General features: G+C 39.9%; 1 protein-coding gene across 2 annotated transcripts; it reads right to left on the bottom strand.

Moving 5' to 3' along the window:
• Positions 1-12,973, bottom strand: nectin4b (nectin cell adhesion molecule 4b). Of its 2 annotated transcripts, none has more exons than XM_068339910.1 (11): positions 12,631-12,973; positions 9,095-9,295; positions 8,824-8,991; positions 5,574-5,852; positions 3,545-3,662; positions 2,162-2,316; positions 1,804-1,969; positions 1,559-1,634; positions 1,201-1,260; positions 787-987; positions 1-268 (listed from the first exon to the last, which is right to left on the bottom strand). In XM_068339910.1, the coding sequence occupies exons 1-11, from the start codon at positions 12,680-12,682 to the stop codon at positions 11-13; spliced, it is 1,734 nt and encodes a 577-aa protein (XP_068196011.1). In that variant the 5' UTR covers positions 12,683-12,973; the 3' UTR covers positions 1-10. The 2 variants fall into 2 exon arrangements, with proteins under 2 accessions (XP_068196011.1, XP_068196012.1); XM_068339911.1 differs by having other exon boundaries at positions 172-290.
• Positions 12,974-15,100: the final 2,127 nt, after the last annotated feature.

The raw sequence follows: 15,100 nt of genomic DNA on the forward strand, positions 1-15,100 counted from the left end.
AGCGTCTGATCTAGATGATCAGTCCTCTGGAGTGCAGCAGGATGGCGTTGGAGTGCGGTTTGGGCCTGAGGATCCCGTTGCTGTAGTAGAAGTGAGTGTTGAGTGCCTCCGTCAGCTGGTAGCTGCTGCTTTCACCATCTTCTGTGATCTCCTCTAGCGACTGCGGAGAGTCTCCTTCCCTGGGGGGGACCGGCTCCGTGTCTTTGGACCCGCTGCCGTCGTCCTGCTGGGTCTTCACTGGAACCAAGGAGGAAGGCAGTCCCGAGTCCTGGCAGTGAAAAGTCTGATCACTATTTATTTGACAGAGAATATTAAATAAAGTGGTTGCTGAAGCTAAAGCTAATTGTTTTAATTTTTAAAAAAAATCATCCCCACAGATTAAATGAAGCCATTATTCACAAATTTAAAATTGAAGATTCCGCAATTACATTGTGCTGCTTTGTTCAGCTAATCCACTTGACGCTAAGTTGAATTTTTGATTGGGTACTGAAAAAGAATATTAGTTCAATTCAATTCATAAAATAAAATTATTTATGTTTAATATTTTACACTGTCCCTCAAACACACCAGCGAAATGTAAGAGGTCAGTCATTTCTGCCTGTTTTCAGTCTGGTGGTTTGATCAGAAACCTGTTCTAGTCGTACAGAACAGTAAAATATGACTTAACTGAGAGATAATCTGTTCATTTATATAATCTAGATTCCTGTTTGATCAGTACTAAATTGTTTTTTTGAGATTTGTTTTCAAAAAAGAACGTCAGATGACACCAAACTGAACGTCTCCTACCAGCGACATGTTGCTGCTCTTCAGGTACGACTCCACCCTCCTCCTGCGCTCCTCCGACTCTCTGTCCACCTCCGCTCCTCTCAGACTCTCTCTGCCATTGTGCCAGACGACAGGACGCCCCAAGTCGTCCAGCTCTACCCCATCTGGAGACCCCCACTTCCCACCCAGAGTGGACTGACTGCCTTTATATACTGGACGCTCCTGCAGGTTGGGAAATGACCCAAACAGTCACAACAATGATGAGGCCGTCTTCTTGTTTAATGTGAGGTGTGTTCAATTGATTTTACAGGTGGAATTCAATTGGATTTGAAAATATCAATATTAATCAAAGGGGAATTTTGTTAAGACTGACTTATTTGTGAACTACATGTCATATTTTGGAACCTGTCTTACGTAATTGTGCAGAAAACTCACCAGAGACAGCTGGCTGTTCTTCATTCGGCTGTCGACTCGCAGAAGAGCATAATCTTCCGACTAGGAGCAAAAAAAGTTAAGAAAAATAAAAGGAAGTTAGTGAACATAAAGACAAAAACAGAAATAAAATGCCTGTGTGTCTGAACACTGGATTCAAGGTGTTTGAAGCTGCTGCAGCCTGTAATCATCGGCCTCCACGGCAGACATGGCTGCTGACTTGCCAGCAGGTCCACCCAATCTCCACCCGGCTGGGGTGGATGGTTTCATCCCTGCTGATGATTGTTCTCACCAGGTGTGTGTGTGTGTGTGTGTGTGTGTGTGTGTGTGTGTGTGTGTGTGTGTGTGTGTGTGTGTGTACCTGTGATCTGGGATCTGAACTCACAGAGTTCAGTCTCCTGAAGGAGGCTTGTCTAGAAAGGTTGTTAATTTCCACCCTGGGAAAAAAAAAAGAAAAGAAAAAAAAGACACACATTTGGAGGATTTACTGAACAATAGTGTCTGAAAAAGTAAACGGAGAAAATCATAGTGAGTAAATGGCCTAAATAAGCAGCTTGCACCGCTATCATTGGAACAGCTGGGGGGGGGGGGTGAATAAAAGCTCACGTTTTCTCCCTCAGCTCCATCTGAAGCTTTTTGTTTTTTCTCCGGTGGTGACAGCTGACCAGCAGGATGACGACGGCCAGGATCAGAACCAAAGCTCCGACTGAAGCACAGATAATGATCGCCAACTGGTTGTCAAGAAGGGATGCCCCGGTACTTGCAGATTTCTCTAGAATTATGAAAAAGATGTCGGATGAGTCATAAAAATGCAACAAAATAGCTCAGAAAGAAAATTCCATCAGCGTCATGCTCTCCATTCACCAGAAGGGGGCAGCACCTTTTACTGTACTGTCATGAGTTCCTTCTAAAAATCACAAAACCTACAGTGACAGATCAGTTTCTCATTTCTCATTGTACTTACCGGTTGCTATATTCAATTCATACTCGGCTTTCGCTACTCCAACGCCGTTCTTCACCGCACACTCAAACAGCCCACTGTCATTCAGGCGCAGAGGGCGTCCAAAAACAAGTTTTCCTCCAACTGCAGAAACCCCATCTGGTAAAACTCCTCCTCTCCTGTGAATAATCAATGGAAATATCATCCATCATTAATAGATCAAGTTATTTGTAACAGAAAACCTGTGACGCCTTGTTTTTATTTCTAATTCATTATTTTCACTGTGAAATGATGTGAAATGAATGAACAAGCGTGCCTCTGAAGTGTTCAGTTTTTACACACAGGATCAGGTCACCACAGAGTGTAACGGCCAATTCAGAAGGACCTGAACCAAAACCTGTTGGGCTTAAAAACCAGCCCCCCCATTCATCTGAAACGATCACATAAATACTAGGTTTGAGGGATTGGAGTCCCACAATGCAGCTGTAGCCATTCCTGGCTACATAATGGAGAGCCGGTTTCTGATCGGGTCCACTGAGAGGGGTCATGTTGCCCCTGGTTTCACTATTTAAACTGCCCCCTCACCCCCCACCTATCCACTCCACAAACTGGAGCTGGCTCAGATTTCTTTTGTCCAAACCCCACCTTGCTTCTCCATTATTATGGAGTCACGGGTGGAGATTGCACCTGACACAGAGCAGATGCTTCTAGATGATAGAGATAAGGTGAGCAATCCACCTTATGCAGCCAAAGGGATTGTGGGAAGTGAAGGTATGCATATCAGGTTACCTTTTAGGCAGAGACTGGCTAACTGTTCCACTAAGCTAAACATTTTGTATTTCAAGTTCATGCATGAGAATGGTTTCGATTTCCTAATCTTGACAACAACAAAAAAAACAATGAACATGTGACATTTTAATCCAGACTAATATTATTATATCTTATACAATACTGTATTTTAATATTTCCTCATGGCTGTAACATTTTTTATTCAGCGCTAAACATTTGATCATTGTGTGTTCAGTGGCAGCCATGATGGTTGCTCCATTGTCTCTAATTAAAGTGCAGACCCTGTGTTTTACCAGGCATTACAGTGATATTTAAAGCAAGGCACTATGATTAAATGCTTAGCATGTGTCTCCTGCTCTTCCTCGTGTCGCTTTACTCCCTCCATCGTGTGAAAACACCTCCAACAATCCTTTGAATTTCTCAACTTTGAATTAAAGCATCCTCCTTAAGGGTCGATGCTTCTTTAGTGTCAACAGGAGGGAAATCTACGCACGTTCCAATGCAAATTAAAGAGCAATTTGCTGGAGCGGATAGCGTTACAATGTTGTGAATTCAGCATGAAATCACAAGAATTAAATGGTGGAAATGTCTGAGAAGCAACTAGGATGAGAGTGGTACCATTTCCAGGTGATGCTGTCGGGCTCGGGGGAGCCGCCGCCGTTACACACCAGCTCAGCGTTCTCCAGACCCATGAACCAGTCTGCTACAGAGGTGGAGATGGTAGCATCTGGGGGGTCTGACACACACACACACACACACACACACATCAGCATGCAGCAGTAACAAACATTCACCTATGCACTTCATGGAAGACTATGGATGTCACATATTTCTTTGCAGGAATGGACATTTAATGAATTTATCCACATTATTAAGGCACAGCTTAATTTGTTTTTCTTACTTCCAAATAAATAGGTCTGTCTTTCCGGCCTTATCACCTCAGAATGGATTTTTATCTCCTCTTCAAGTTCTACACATTAGCTTTCAGGATGTCTATGAGTTTATTTTTTATAAAATCACTCGTGAAATAGTTCAATTCAAAACGCACATTGGATCACAAAGTCATCAGATTCCTGTTCTGAACCTGATACGTCCAGTCCGTTACACTGGTGTGTGTGTGTGTGTGTGTGTGTGTGTGTGTGTGTGTGTGTGTGTGTGTGTACTCCCTGACCTGCACCAGCAGTGATAGTGGACGATGCACCATTACTCAAACACTTTCCCAGCATCCAACCAACCTGCCAACATTATCTAATGTTTAGTCGACTGCCATCCATTTATTTTCACAGCCAGGAGGTTAAGCTTTCCAAATATTTCTTACAGTGAAGCCAAAAGGGAGATAACATGTCATTGTTTGACTCGTCCATTAGCGGGAGGACCAAAGAGGTTTGGCTCGCGGCCCAACAGAGGAGGGCTGAACGGAGATTTCATTCCCAGCACCTCTGAATCAGATGTGGTGTTCTTACTGGTAAATAACATTAGGAAGGTGTATTTAATAAACCAGTGCAAAGATAGCATTCCAGCAATGTGAAAAACCATGCAGCAGGGGTGTCAGAATATCAGATTTTAATATTTGACCGTTTCATTCAGACTCTACTTGCATTGGAATAAAGAGCCAGCGGAACTGACACTGTTAGAATCCATTTAAAACTTAAAGTAAATTAAAGTAATATTACATGTCTGTGCACTAATTAAACCTATACTGTACTTTAACATAAAATAGGTAATTTTTTTAAACCCACTTTTGCTCATTTTAACCTCTGCCTGAAGCGAATGACTGGCTTGTTTTTCCCCAGTCTGTCAAAAAACAAGCACATTTTACTGGATGTACTTTCTGTTTGACTGCCTGCAGGGATTATTTTACAGCCTGCTCAGCGGCTGAATGCACTACGGCTTTCTCTCGATACTGGCCCAGTTCCAAAAAAACCCAAAATACTCAAGATAGGCGTCACTTGCCATCAAAATCATAGGGCAAAAGGTCAAGAAATATCAGTTACTCTAATATTTCACACATCTCATCATTCCCAATCTTGTCTTCTTGTATACCGACAGCATAAACACTCCATTAAATGACTGTTAGAATCCTCTGTGCAATTTTTAGAATGGATTTGTAAAGCAGCAAATGTGACTGGAAGTTCAGAGCCGTCCTAGTTGACCAATCAAATTGAAGCAAGCTCTAGATTAGCCCAATCAGAACCAAACGCATCTCTGACATTTAGAAGTCTCAATGTTGTCTATAAAAGTTGAGTTTCTCTGTAAACACACGAACGTGACCTCACAGGAACCTCTTTTAATATCATTTTATTACGGGTGTTCCCAGGTCAGGCCTCATGACTTCCTACCTGACAAACCTGAATCTAACAAAAGCATCACTCGTGTTCTTCATTCATTGTGGAACACGAACAGTAAAAAAGAAATGTCATCACTTCAGTTTTGACAGCACAAATCGAAATCTATGATTGTGTTGTATTCTTCCCGTAAGTAAAACCGGTTTCCTGTCACTAAAGACTGTACGGTGTCAAAAAATGTGTGTTATTATGCACACATTCTGTAAACACAACTAATTCCATGTCATACATTTCATTCTTGGTCTTTTCCGCTCTCGTTTGAACCTTTTTTCCAGACAGCTGTGGCCATCGGCCGTACTCACACTGCACCACTAGGCGGTTGGAGATCCTCTGAGGCTTCTCCAGGCCGGGATGCCACACCAAACAGTCCAGCTTCTTCCCGTTCATGCTGCGCAGCGGGTGTAGGGAGAAGTAGCTGGACACGGACCCACCCTCCTTGGTGCGGTTCTGGGATTGACCCGGCAGGTCGGTGTCCCAGGACAGACGGGGAGGAGGGCGGCCCACGGCTCGACAGGAGGCGGCCACGCGGTACGACTCGCCCTCCCTCAGCAAAACAGATTCCAGGGTGGACAAGGGTAGAACTGGTGGACGAGAACACAAACACGTTGAGGAAAGCCAAAAATGTGCTTTTCTTATCGTTATGTCACAATTTTTAACTTTATTGTGTAAAGTTTGACACTTTAAAGTTAGGCCAACGTGAACACGGAGCCTCTGCAGGGCAGTAGGAGACCCCCGGCGCCCACCACTTCCTGTTTAAATAGTGTTTTCCTCATGATAGAATCATTTTATGTCAGGACTTTTAACAAGTTAATTGAAACCCGTCTCAAACTAGTTTTCAAAGCAGTAGAATTTTATGTCACAAATCTTCTAGGAGTGACGTTTATGTCGTTGGCACGCACCTCCACCTGAGGCTCAACATGTCTTCCATCACAAAGGAGACCTCAAAAAAAAAAATCTGCTGACTTCAATATAGGAGCAGTTCTATACTGTTCAGTAAAGAATTGTACTGCATGCAAAGAATGTTAAGTAAAAAAATAACAGAACTATTGTGACATCGAAAAATTATTTTAAAAATGTTTAATTCCATCAGGTCTGATGTTTTATTTGTCAGATTTTGAGATTTATTTTCCTGTGTCTTATTTCATTTCAACTTTTAATTTTATTGCAATTTGAAGTAATTTCTTTATAAACTTTAAAAAAAAAAAAGATTTAAAAAATCCCGTAAAAATAAAATCACACTGCAGAAAAAGAAAAAAAAAAGACCTTTCCTATTCATTTGTGTGGCACGAATGGGAAAGTGATTAAAATTATTTTTATGTACTTTTTCATATGATATAAACCTAAAACTTTTTACACTTCACAAGCAAAAAAACCAAACTTTTTTCTATTTAAACTGACTTAAAAAACAACTTCTCCTAGATTGTGTGTAACTGTATTGTATCAATTATTGTCTCATCCTCTGTTCTGTACCATCATGCTCTGACAGAACTGTATTTTGTCTACTTAAAGACCCGATAAACAGTATTTGTATTAAAAACGATGACCCAAATCAGATGCTATATAATTAGAGCCTACTTTGACTGCATTCAGATTAATTAATCATCCCAAAAACAGCCTGACTTCATCCTAATCTACTTAATCTGTGATTACAACCGTTGAAACAAGGCTTTCCTTAAATGCTTCTCCATGTTTGTAGTGATTGTCATTGTGCACCAGGGACAAGATCAGACTTGACGTTTGTCAAGTCACTGTTGCTGAGAGCTTCAGATTAGAATATTAGAAAAATATATTTAATACTTCCTGAAAGACAAGAAAATGACAGCAGAAGCTTAAAGGTCCACAATGTTCTCATTCAGGATATGAAGTGAGTCACTGAGTTCTTCGTAAGTGTGCAAAAATACAGAGTTCGAACCGTGTCACTGCTGATATTTTTACATGACTACACTCAAACCAACTGGTTTAACCCGATTGTGATTCACACACCAGCCACGAAGCGTCGGTGGCAACACGCAAGTTTCACTGGTGTTTGTGTTATTGTTGCACAACCACAGAACAGGTAGTTAGCATTGACAAAATTAAACTATATGGATCGACACACAAAGAAAAGGTCAACGACCTGAAGGAGTCTTAAAAGGAAAACACATGACATCACAGCGCCACACACAACGTCTGACTGACAGTTTATATGTCGTAAAAGAAAAGTCAGATTAAAAGAAGGAACTATTTAATCTTTTAATGATAGATGGCAGTTAGTCATGATTAAATAAAAACGTGCAAACACACCTAAAATTGGAAGAATACAATAAAGGTCTCTGAAGGGCCCAGAAAAGAAGAATGAATGAGAAATCTCATTTTAGGACTGGAAGGTAACAAATGATTTGGTGTCTATTTTAACAATTCCCCCACATCTAAATTCAACATCTGGGTGAAGAAGGGTAATTATTGCTGAGACTTTTCAGTTGGTGGTGAATGTGTGTCTGTTGGTTTATCTGATGCGTGGCGTGTCGGGACAGGTCTGTGACTGAACTGCGACCGGCAGCAAAATGATGACGTTTAAGTTTGGAGCTAAAATCGTCATCGGATCAAGACTTATTTCAAAGATTTAGATCAAAAGATGAATCCCTACAAATGCTAATACTGAAATCAATGTATATATTGACAGAGGATGACATTTAGACCTATTTTATTGTCATTTTTTTATGTTTTAAATGTGAAGCTGTCTGTGTAAAACTACTTGTTTTGAATGGAATAGTTTTCTTGAAACTGACAGCAGCTCCAGAAAGAGGAGTGACTTATGATTCATGACCTGAATCATCCACAGAGTAAATAAATCATGCTTCTAGTACTTCAAGTACTTCTTGTCCATCAATGTTTTATTTTACTGTTAGGTGACAATAAATTAATTTATTATCTTATGACATGTTTGAATCAAAACAGTCAATTCAGTGTTTTATCTCTTGACCTGACAAGGTGAGACGGGGGTAACAACAAACTGGGAGCTGTGGAATGCCCACAAACACCAGGTTTGGGGTATTCACAGGTGTGCAGGTTCACAGGTAACAGATTCCATGATTCAGTCTGAGTTTGATCCTGGAAAGGCATTCCTAAGAAAGGATGGGGCGAGTTTCGATTCAACACATAAATGTAAAAAGAATAAAATAGGAACGGGGTGTTTTTGTGAAATGGTTTGCGTCTCATTTGTAGGAATATTTTCTCTCAGGTTTATCCATATGTTTGTGCCTGTTTTAGTTAAATGAGAGCAAATCTGGGCTAACTTCTGGATTTTTAGGTCAACCTCAAACTTGCTTTGCATTTTGCTTGTGTTATTAATCGATCTGATGTAATAAGCGGATCCATATTGATCATTTTGTTTATTTCTCACCAGTGAAACCTCAGATGCTTCAAACTGAAGCGTTTGTGGCAAACCTGCTGAATTCTCCCTGATCGGCTGCTCTTTTAACTTTTATGGGTATAAATAAAGTTCAACCATCATGACTCTGATGGGATTAGGAAAGTGTGTGAGGGAAGAGAGAAAAGTAAGAAGGTGCTTACTCCAGACGGTGAGCGTGATGCGCCTCTCAAAGTTTCCGTTAGGGAAGGTGGAGATGTGGCAGATGTATCTGCCTTCATCTGATTCCTCTGTGCTGGGGATGATCAGGGCTGAGTTCCCCGTGGGGGTGCTGCTCTCGAACCGGACCCGGCCCGCGTAACGTCCAAACTCTAATGTTCAAAGCATGATGTCAATCCATTTTTACTGACATTTAATCAAGAAAAAAAGTCCAGGAAATTATTGTTTGCCATCACACCGCCCCCTGATGCTCACCTGTGTGGCCGTCCGTGAAGTGGGCTGTGATCATCTGTTCCTTGCTGCCATCTGGGAGCTCTTTGAGCCAGGTCACCTGCACCACCTTCTCCCCGTCCTCCTCCTGGTAGCGACAGGGCAGCCTGGTCTCGCTGTCGGCCAGGGAGCGCAGGTTGGTGGCGTGCTGAGGAGGCTCCACGAAGACACTCCGCACGCCCACGGCTACAGGATAGCAAGGAAAAACCATCAAAACACACATTCTAAATAAATCTCCTGCCGCTTTTAATGCAATATTTGACATTTATCATAAAATAAAACCTCCTAAATCAGTTTTTAACCTTTTTTTTCAATCAGGTTTTAACCTTTTATTATAGTCAGAACAGAAAGTTGATCAGTTGTGTTAAATATTATATATTAAGCAGGCAGGCGAGCATCACGAGGCTAAATTTTATTTATACTATTATTTATTAATAGTTAACTAACCTGAGCACAATGTCACCATTAACATACACTGTCTTAGCTTAGTTTGTCAGTGTGCAAATATTTGGTTGTCAGTACCAAAGTGTCAAGAGAATGAGGGAAATGTCTTTTTTTTTTTTTTCTGCAGTGTCTGAGTCATGGTTTGCAGCCTATAGCTCTTTCCTTTATGTCTGGGAATTTCATGGCAATCGCTCAAAAGAAACATCAACCTGCTATTGATGATAGCAGGTTGTTCAATTATTCAGTTCATTTCATTCTTGTTTTTTTTTTACATGCAAAAGAAATCTTTGAAGAAATCTTTGACTGACATTGTCAACCGACAAATCCAATCAATCAAAATCCCCCAAAATTTCACTGATTTCAATCAGACCATTTAAAGACATCCCATCACAACTTTCTTCTTTTCTCCCCTGATCTTCCACAAACCAAAAAAATAACAACAGTAAATATTACTGCAATTAGATGTTTTCGTCATTTTTTTCTGAAGTGACACAAGATTCAAGACTATAGGTTGTATCCCATAATGCTCTGAGCCAGAGGGGAGTTCTACCAGACAGGTTTGTAGATGCAGAAAGTCATTCACACCTGCAGGCAGATGCCGGTTCACCCAACCTGCATGTCTGCTGTCATTCAGATCAAGACAAGATGGGGGGGGGACTTTAGGTCTTCATGCTGTGAAGCAGGACTTCCATCAACGTGAACAACAGTGCATTTATGAGTGATCATTTGTGAGAAAGCTGACAAACTCATAAAGAACTGCTTTAGATTCTTCCTTTGTGCACAGTTTGTTTCCTTAAGTTATCATTTCTATTATTTTACAATCAGTTGAACCCTTATAAACAAAAACCCTACATTTTGCATTGCTGATCTAATAAATATTTTACTTATTTAATTTTCAGCAGCACGCTGTGGGTCTGTAGAGGCATAATGTCTCATTTGAAGATATGAAAATTGGCCTGGGTTTTTTTGTAAAGATCTTATTAGTGACTGAAACTTTTTTTAAAAATATTTTATGCATGCTACAGAAAATTACTGTAGTTTTACATGGAAACATAATTCTGCACTGGAGCATTTATCATGTGTTAGAAATTACATTTTGAAAGAGACTCAATACAACATTCAAGTTATCAGCTTTTAGCAGGTTGAATACACTCAGTTATCTCCTATCGCCGCCGACTACTGACGACGACGGCCAGTTAAAAGTCTACATCTAAACGTGGGAGACACACACACACACACACACACAATCATGAATGAAAAGGGTGTGAGAATGCAATGCATAAACAAATCCAACAGGAAAAAGACAAACATTTGCCCTTTGATTTGTGGGTCGAACGTGCATTTGTTCTATGGTTACTGATTGATGAGCTCAATTAATGATCACACTAAGGGAGGCAGACTCCCACAGATAAAACCCCACACAGTCAGTCTGCACAAGGACACATCAACTAAATGGTGACACACACACAGAGAAAGACAGGGGGGAAACAGGACTACACACACACACACACACACACAAAGTTTACACATGGCTGACAAAGAGCTTCAGTGTGACTGACCTCATTGAGGAGAAGAGAGAGTGAAAGAGAAAGACTAGAGATGCAAGAGTAAAACCTAAGAGCAGGCAGAACAGAAATAAAATCAGGGGTGAGAACATAATAACCACCAAAATGAAAGGGTTAACATTCTGCAGACACACACACATAAACACACACAATCACAAGGCTGCTATACGAGATTTTCCTGTTCACACAGCATAAGATTAACGCTGTCACGCATACGGTTTCAAGAAAAGGATCATCTCAATTGTGCATTTTCTTTTAAAATTAGAGAAACATAAGAGTTTAGTCTTAAATGAAAAAAGAAACAACACTGGAAAACAGTCAGAAGACAACAGAATGCAAGTTGAGCAATAGTTTCTGATTCATGTCAACCAAATGTAAGAATGTGACAGAGCCACATTCTGTTATGCCGTTTCTTTCTCCACTCCTGCAGAGACAAACAGACACTGCAGGATCCAGTTATGTGGAAATCCTATAAAGAAACCCACTTCCTGAAAAATGATCATTCTAAAGTCGTTGTTTTTAATCCGCCGCCGGAAAAATAAATCTAAATTTATTAATCCAGGGTCAGGAAGAATGAAAGGATGGTTTGTGTCAAACCAGGGGTCAATACAGACACGTCCTTGTTATATTTAATGTTGAATCATTTATCTGCAGAGACAGGAAGTATAAACCACCACAAATCAACGATGTTATAAAAACAGGAGGTTTTAGACACACCTTTGACCAAATAGTGTCACCACAGAAACCACAGACAACACTGGAGTCTCCTGGAATAAAGGAGTCACAGTCTCAGACACATCATTCAACCAGTAGATGGAGCAAATATGGGCTACTGTATTGTGTAAAAATTGTGTTCTGTATAGTTGTTTTGGTTTATAAATCAGGACAACATCTGGTTTCAGCAGAGTCTCGACTGCATCCTGTGCAGGTTTATCATCAAAAATAATTAAGCTCAAACTGACTGAATTAAAGTCCACTTTGGTTTGGATACAGGAACGGTGTCTGTGATCACTGGAGGCTCATTCGTCCATGCAACTCACAGAAAACCCACTTTAATGGACTTTAATATAAAGAGACGGCGCACCTGAACCAGAACCCGAACCCAGGCGGGATCCAGATGATAAATGACAAGAATTTCAGAGAGAAAACAAAGTGATCATACAGGCTACATTTACATAAATTAGAATAGGTCATTTAGAAATATGTCCCAGTAGCATTAATGTATGTGCTAATTATAGCAGAACCAGCAATTTAAGTCAGAATGACGCACCAAGAGGTTATTATTTCTTCCTGGATTCTATAGTCTTAATTCTAGTGGTAAAAAAAAAAAGAGTAACAACCAGGTTACTATTAACTCGGTGTGGTAATTCAAAATCCAAAGCAGTTTGAAGGACATGAAAACATAAATTATATTTTCCATTCCACCCTTTAAGTCTGTAGAGCTAAAAAAAATAACAGTCAGGGTTCCAAAAATCTTTTCGTGTAATAAATTATGAGAAATATAGAACTCACCTAAGAGTAAAAGCAGCGCCAGATATTTTCCCCTTTGACCGGTCGCCTCCATCTCCAGTCCGAAATTGAAAGCTGGCGTGAATCAACTTTCTTTGCGGTTAAAATGCTCTTCTTAAACTTTCATGACTGATCTGTATTTTCAAATAAGTCCAGAAGTACCTGCAGGCAGGTGCAACAGGTGATCGCCCTTCAGATCTTATAAATGATGCTTCAAAATCCTCCTGGTGACCCTTGAGTTTAGTACGGGGCGAGTTTCAAACGTCATTTGTCGTGGGAGAGGTCGGCTGTCCCGCGTGGAGACGGACCACAGGAGAACCACCAGGTGTTTCCACCAAAACAACGCCCGTTCCGTCCCCGACGCGCCTTCAGACGAACAGGTTGGAGCGCCAGCACCTGTCCGACAAAGCTCCGCCCACCGCGCCAGCTGGAAACGCCCCCGTCTTACGGTACGTTCAGGGAAAGTAGAATTTTTGGGCTTCATGTGATTCACGAGTGGTTGTTAGATTATTTGCGTCCCCATGACGCGCTGGCGACTTCTCCGGGGTTCACCCCGTAGCCAGCTTAGATAACCTCCAATGAGGCAACTCAATTCATCTTTAAAGCACATGTTTTTTTAAACTACAAATTTCCACAGAGACTTAAACAAGAAGTTTTCTTGACCAAATAAAGGCTGATGTGTAAGAAATAGATTCAAGGTTCACTCTCGGTCAGCAATAATATAAATGTGTAAGATCATTAAAGAAATATTTGCATTGCACATCTGCCAAGAAGGTTTGGTGGTGATTCCGGTTTTCCTGCAAACAATACCTGACAGGTATTATTACACCTGACGGGAGGGTTGGACAAGCTGCACAATTAAACCATTACATTTTGGAGGGACTCCTGGGAGAGGAGGACATTTTTCAAGTCGTTGAAGACTGCAAGATACGTTGTTGGAATTCTTTTATTACATTTTTTTGTCAATTAAAAATGTTGGTATGATATGAAATTCTAGATTTATATCCTCACAGTGAAAGAATCTAAACACAAATATGGCATAAAAAAAAAAAAAGAAATCTAACATTTGGAGAGAATGTTCAGCATTGTTCGAGGTTCTTCTTGGGATGCTTGTTTTAGCTTTTGTCAAATTTTTGCAGCTTTCTTAAATTTCAATATTCTGACTGTCTTCAGTGTTGTATAAGACAGAAGCTTCTGACTGTTCCGCTGTTTCCCTGTTGGCTGAAGCAAACAACAGACAGTATCATTCAGAGTATTCAAAAGTTCCAATAAAACTGCAGCAGTAAAACAAATGCTCAAGGCCAAAAAGGTTTTATTCAATAAAATTCTTTCATTGTATTGTTTGCAATTGAAATCAATAAAAACCCACAACATGAACGGTAACCCAGACAAGGTGTATCTTATTTTTATTCTAAAACTACTATTTTCTCCTTCATGCAGCTTTTCCTCTGTTTGCTTGAGAAGTTAAGATATGTCAACAGACAAGTAGGTCAAGTAGGTTCCTGGAGTCGTTGTGAAAAGCCTGCAGAAGGCAGTCACCATAACACAGGTTGATCTGAATCTGTTGTATTTCCAGTTATGTTTGAGATCACAGATCTAGAAAATATGTTTCTACCCCCAAAAACATCTGACTGTTATCTGCAGGAAATGACATGATTTCTTCAGACATGAAAGAATGTTGTTCAACTGACTGTCTGACTGCTCAACCTGAATAATTACGTTTAAAGCCTGACTGTCTTCTGCCTCAAGCAATTAAAATACCTGTTGAGTGTTTCCATTATTTTATTTTATTTTTTTCAAAACAGATAGATCATTTGCAGTAATCAAGAATAGGCAGCCTATCATTTGTTATATTCTTGAAAAGTTTTTTTTATCCATTTTGAGCTTTTAGGATTGATTCTACTCTATTATTATACGTATTATTTTTTTTCCATGAAGTGTCATCTGACACAATGCAATGCAAAAGCTTTACTGCTTCTGGTTTTTACACAATAATAAGGGATAGAATATGGACAAGTTAGATTTTTACCTCACGTTGTTTGTCAGTTTTGTTGGATGAACTTGTGTTTCAAATCAACCAGAAAAGTGAAGAAACTTAAAAAGTAGACTTTCTAAAATGAACATGAAAGTAAAATTAATTGACCGCAAAAATCTAAATTAAACTAGGTGTTATTTATGATGAAATTCTGTTTTATAAAGACGTTAAACATTTCTTATGCTCTTGAAATCCAAGAATTATATCTAAAACTAAGTATAACTAAATAAAAGTATTAATTATTTACAATAAGCTATAAACAATATCTCTTAAAAAAACAATGCTCTGCTCCATAGTTCTGATGCAACTTTGAAAAGAATTAAAAAAGATTGAAGAATCTATCTAAAAGCGTCACAGACGGCCAAAAGCAGATGGTCTGTATGGTTAAACGAACCATCAGATTCACACCCGCCAAAATAAGAGTCAAGAGAAGACATG

This window comes from Antennarius striatus, chromosome 18, assembly GCF_040054535.1.
Source record: "Antennarius striatus isolate MH-2024 chromosome 18, ASM4005453v1, whole genome shotgun sequence".
NCBI classification, from domain to species: Eukaryota; Metazoa; Chordata; class Actinopteri; order Lophiiformes; family Antennariidae; genus Antennarius; species Antennarius striatus.

Excerpts from the sequence above, each read along its gene's own strand:
- nectin4b (XM_068339910.1), bottom strand. The coding sequence starts at position 12,682 with ATGGAGGCGACCGGTCAAAGGGGAAAATATCTGGCGCTGCTTTTACTC. Across the intron at positions 3,663-5,573 it reads CAACCGCCTAGTGGTGCAGT|ACCCCCCAGATGCTACCATC; the intron begins GTGAGTACGGCC and ends TGTGTGTGTCAG. Across the intron at positions 269-786 it reads AGAGCAGCAACATGTCGCTG|GACTCGGGACTGCCTTCCTC; the intron begins GTAGGAGACGTT and ends TTTCACTGCCAG.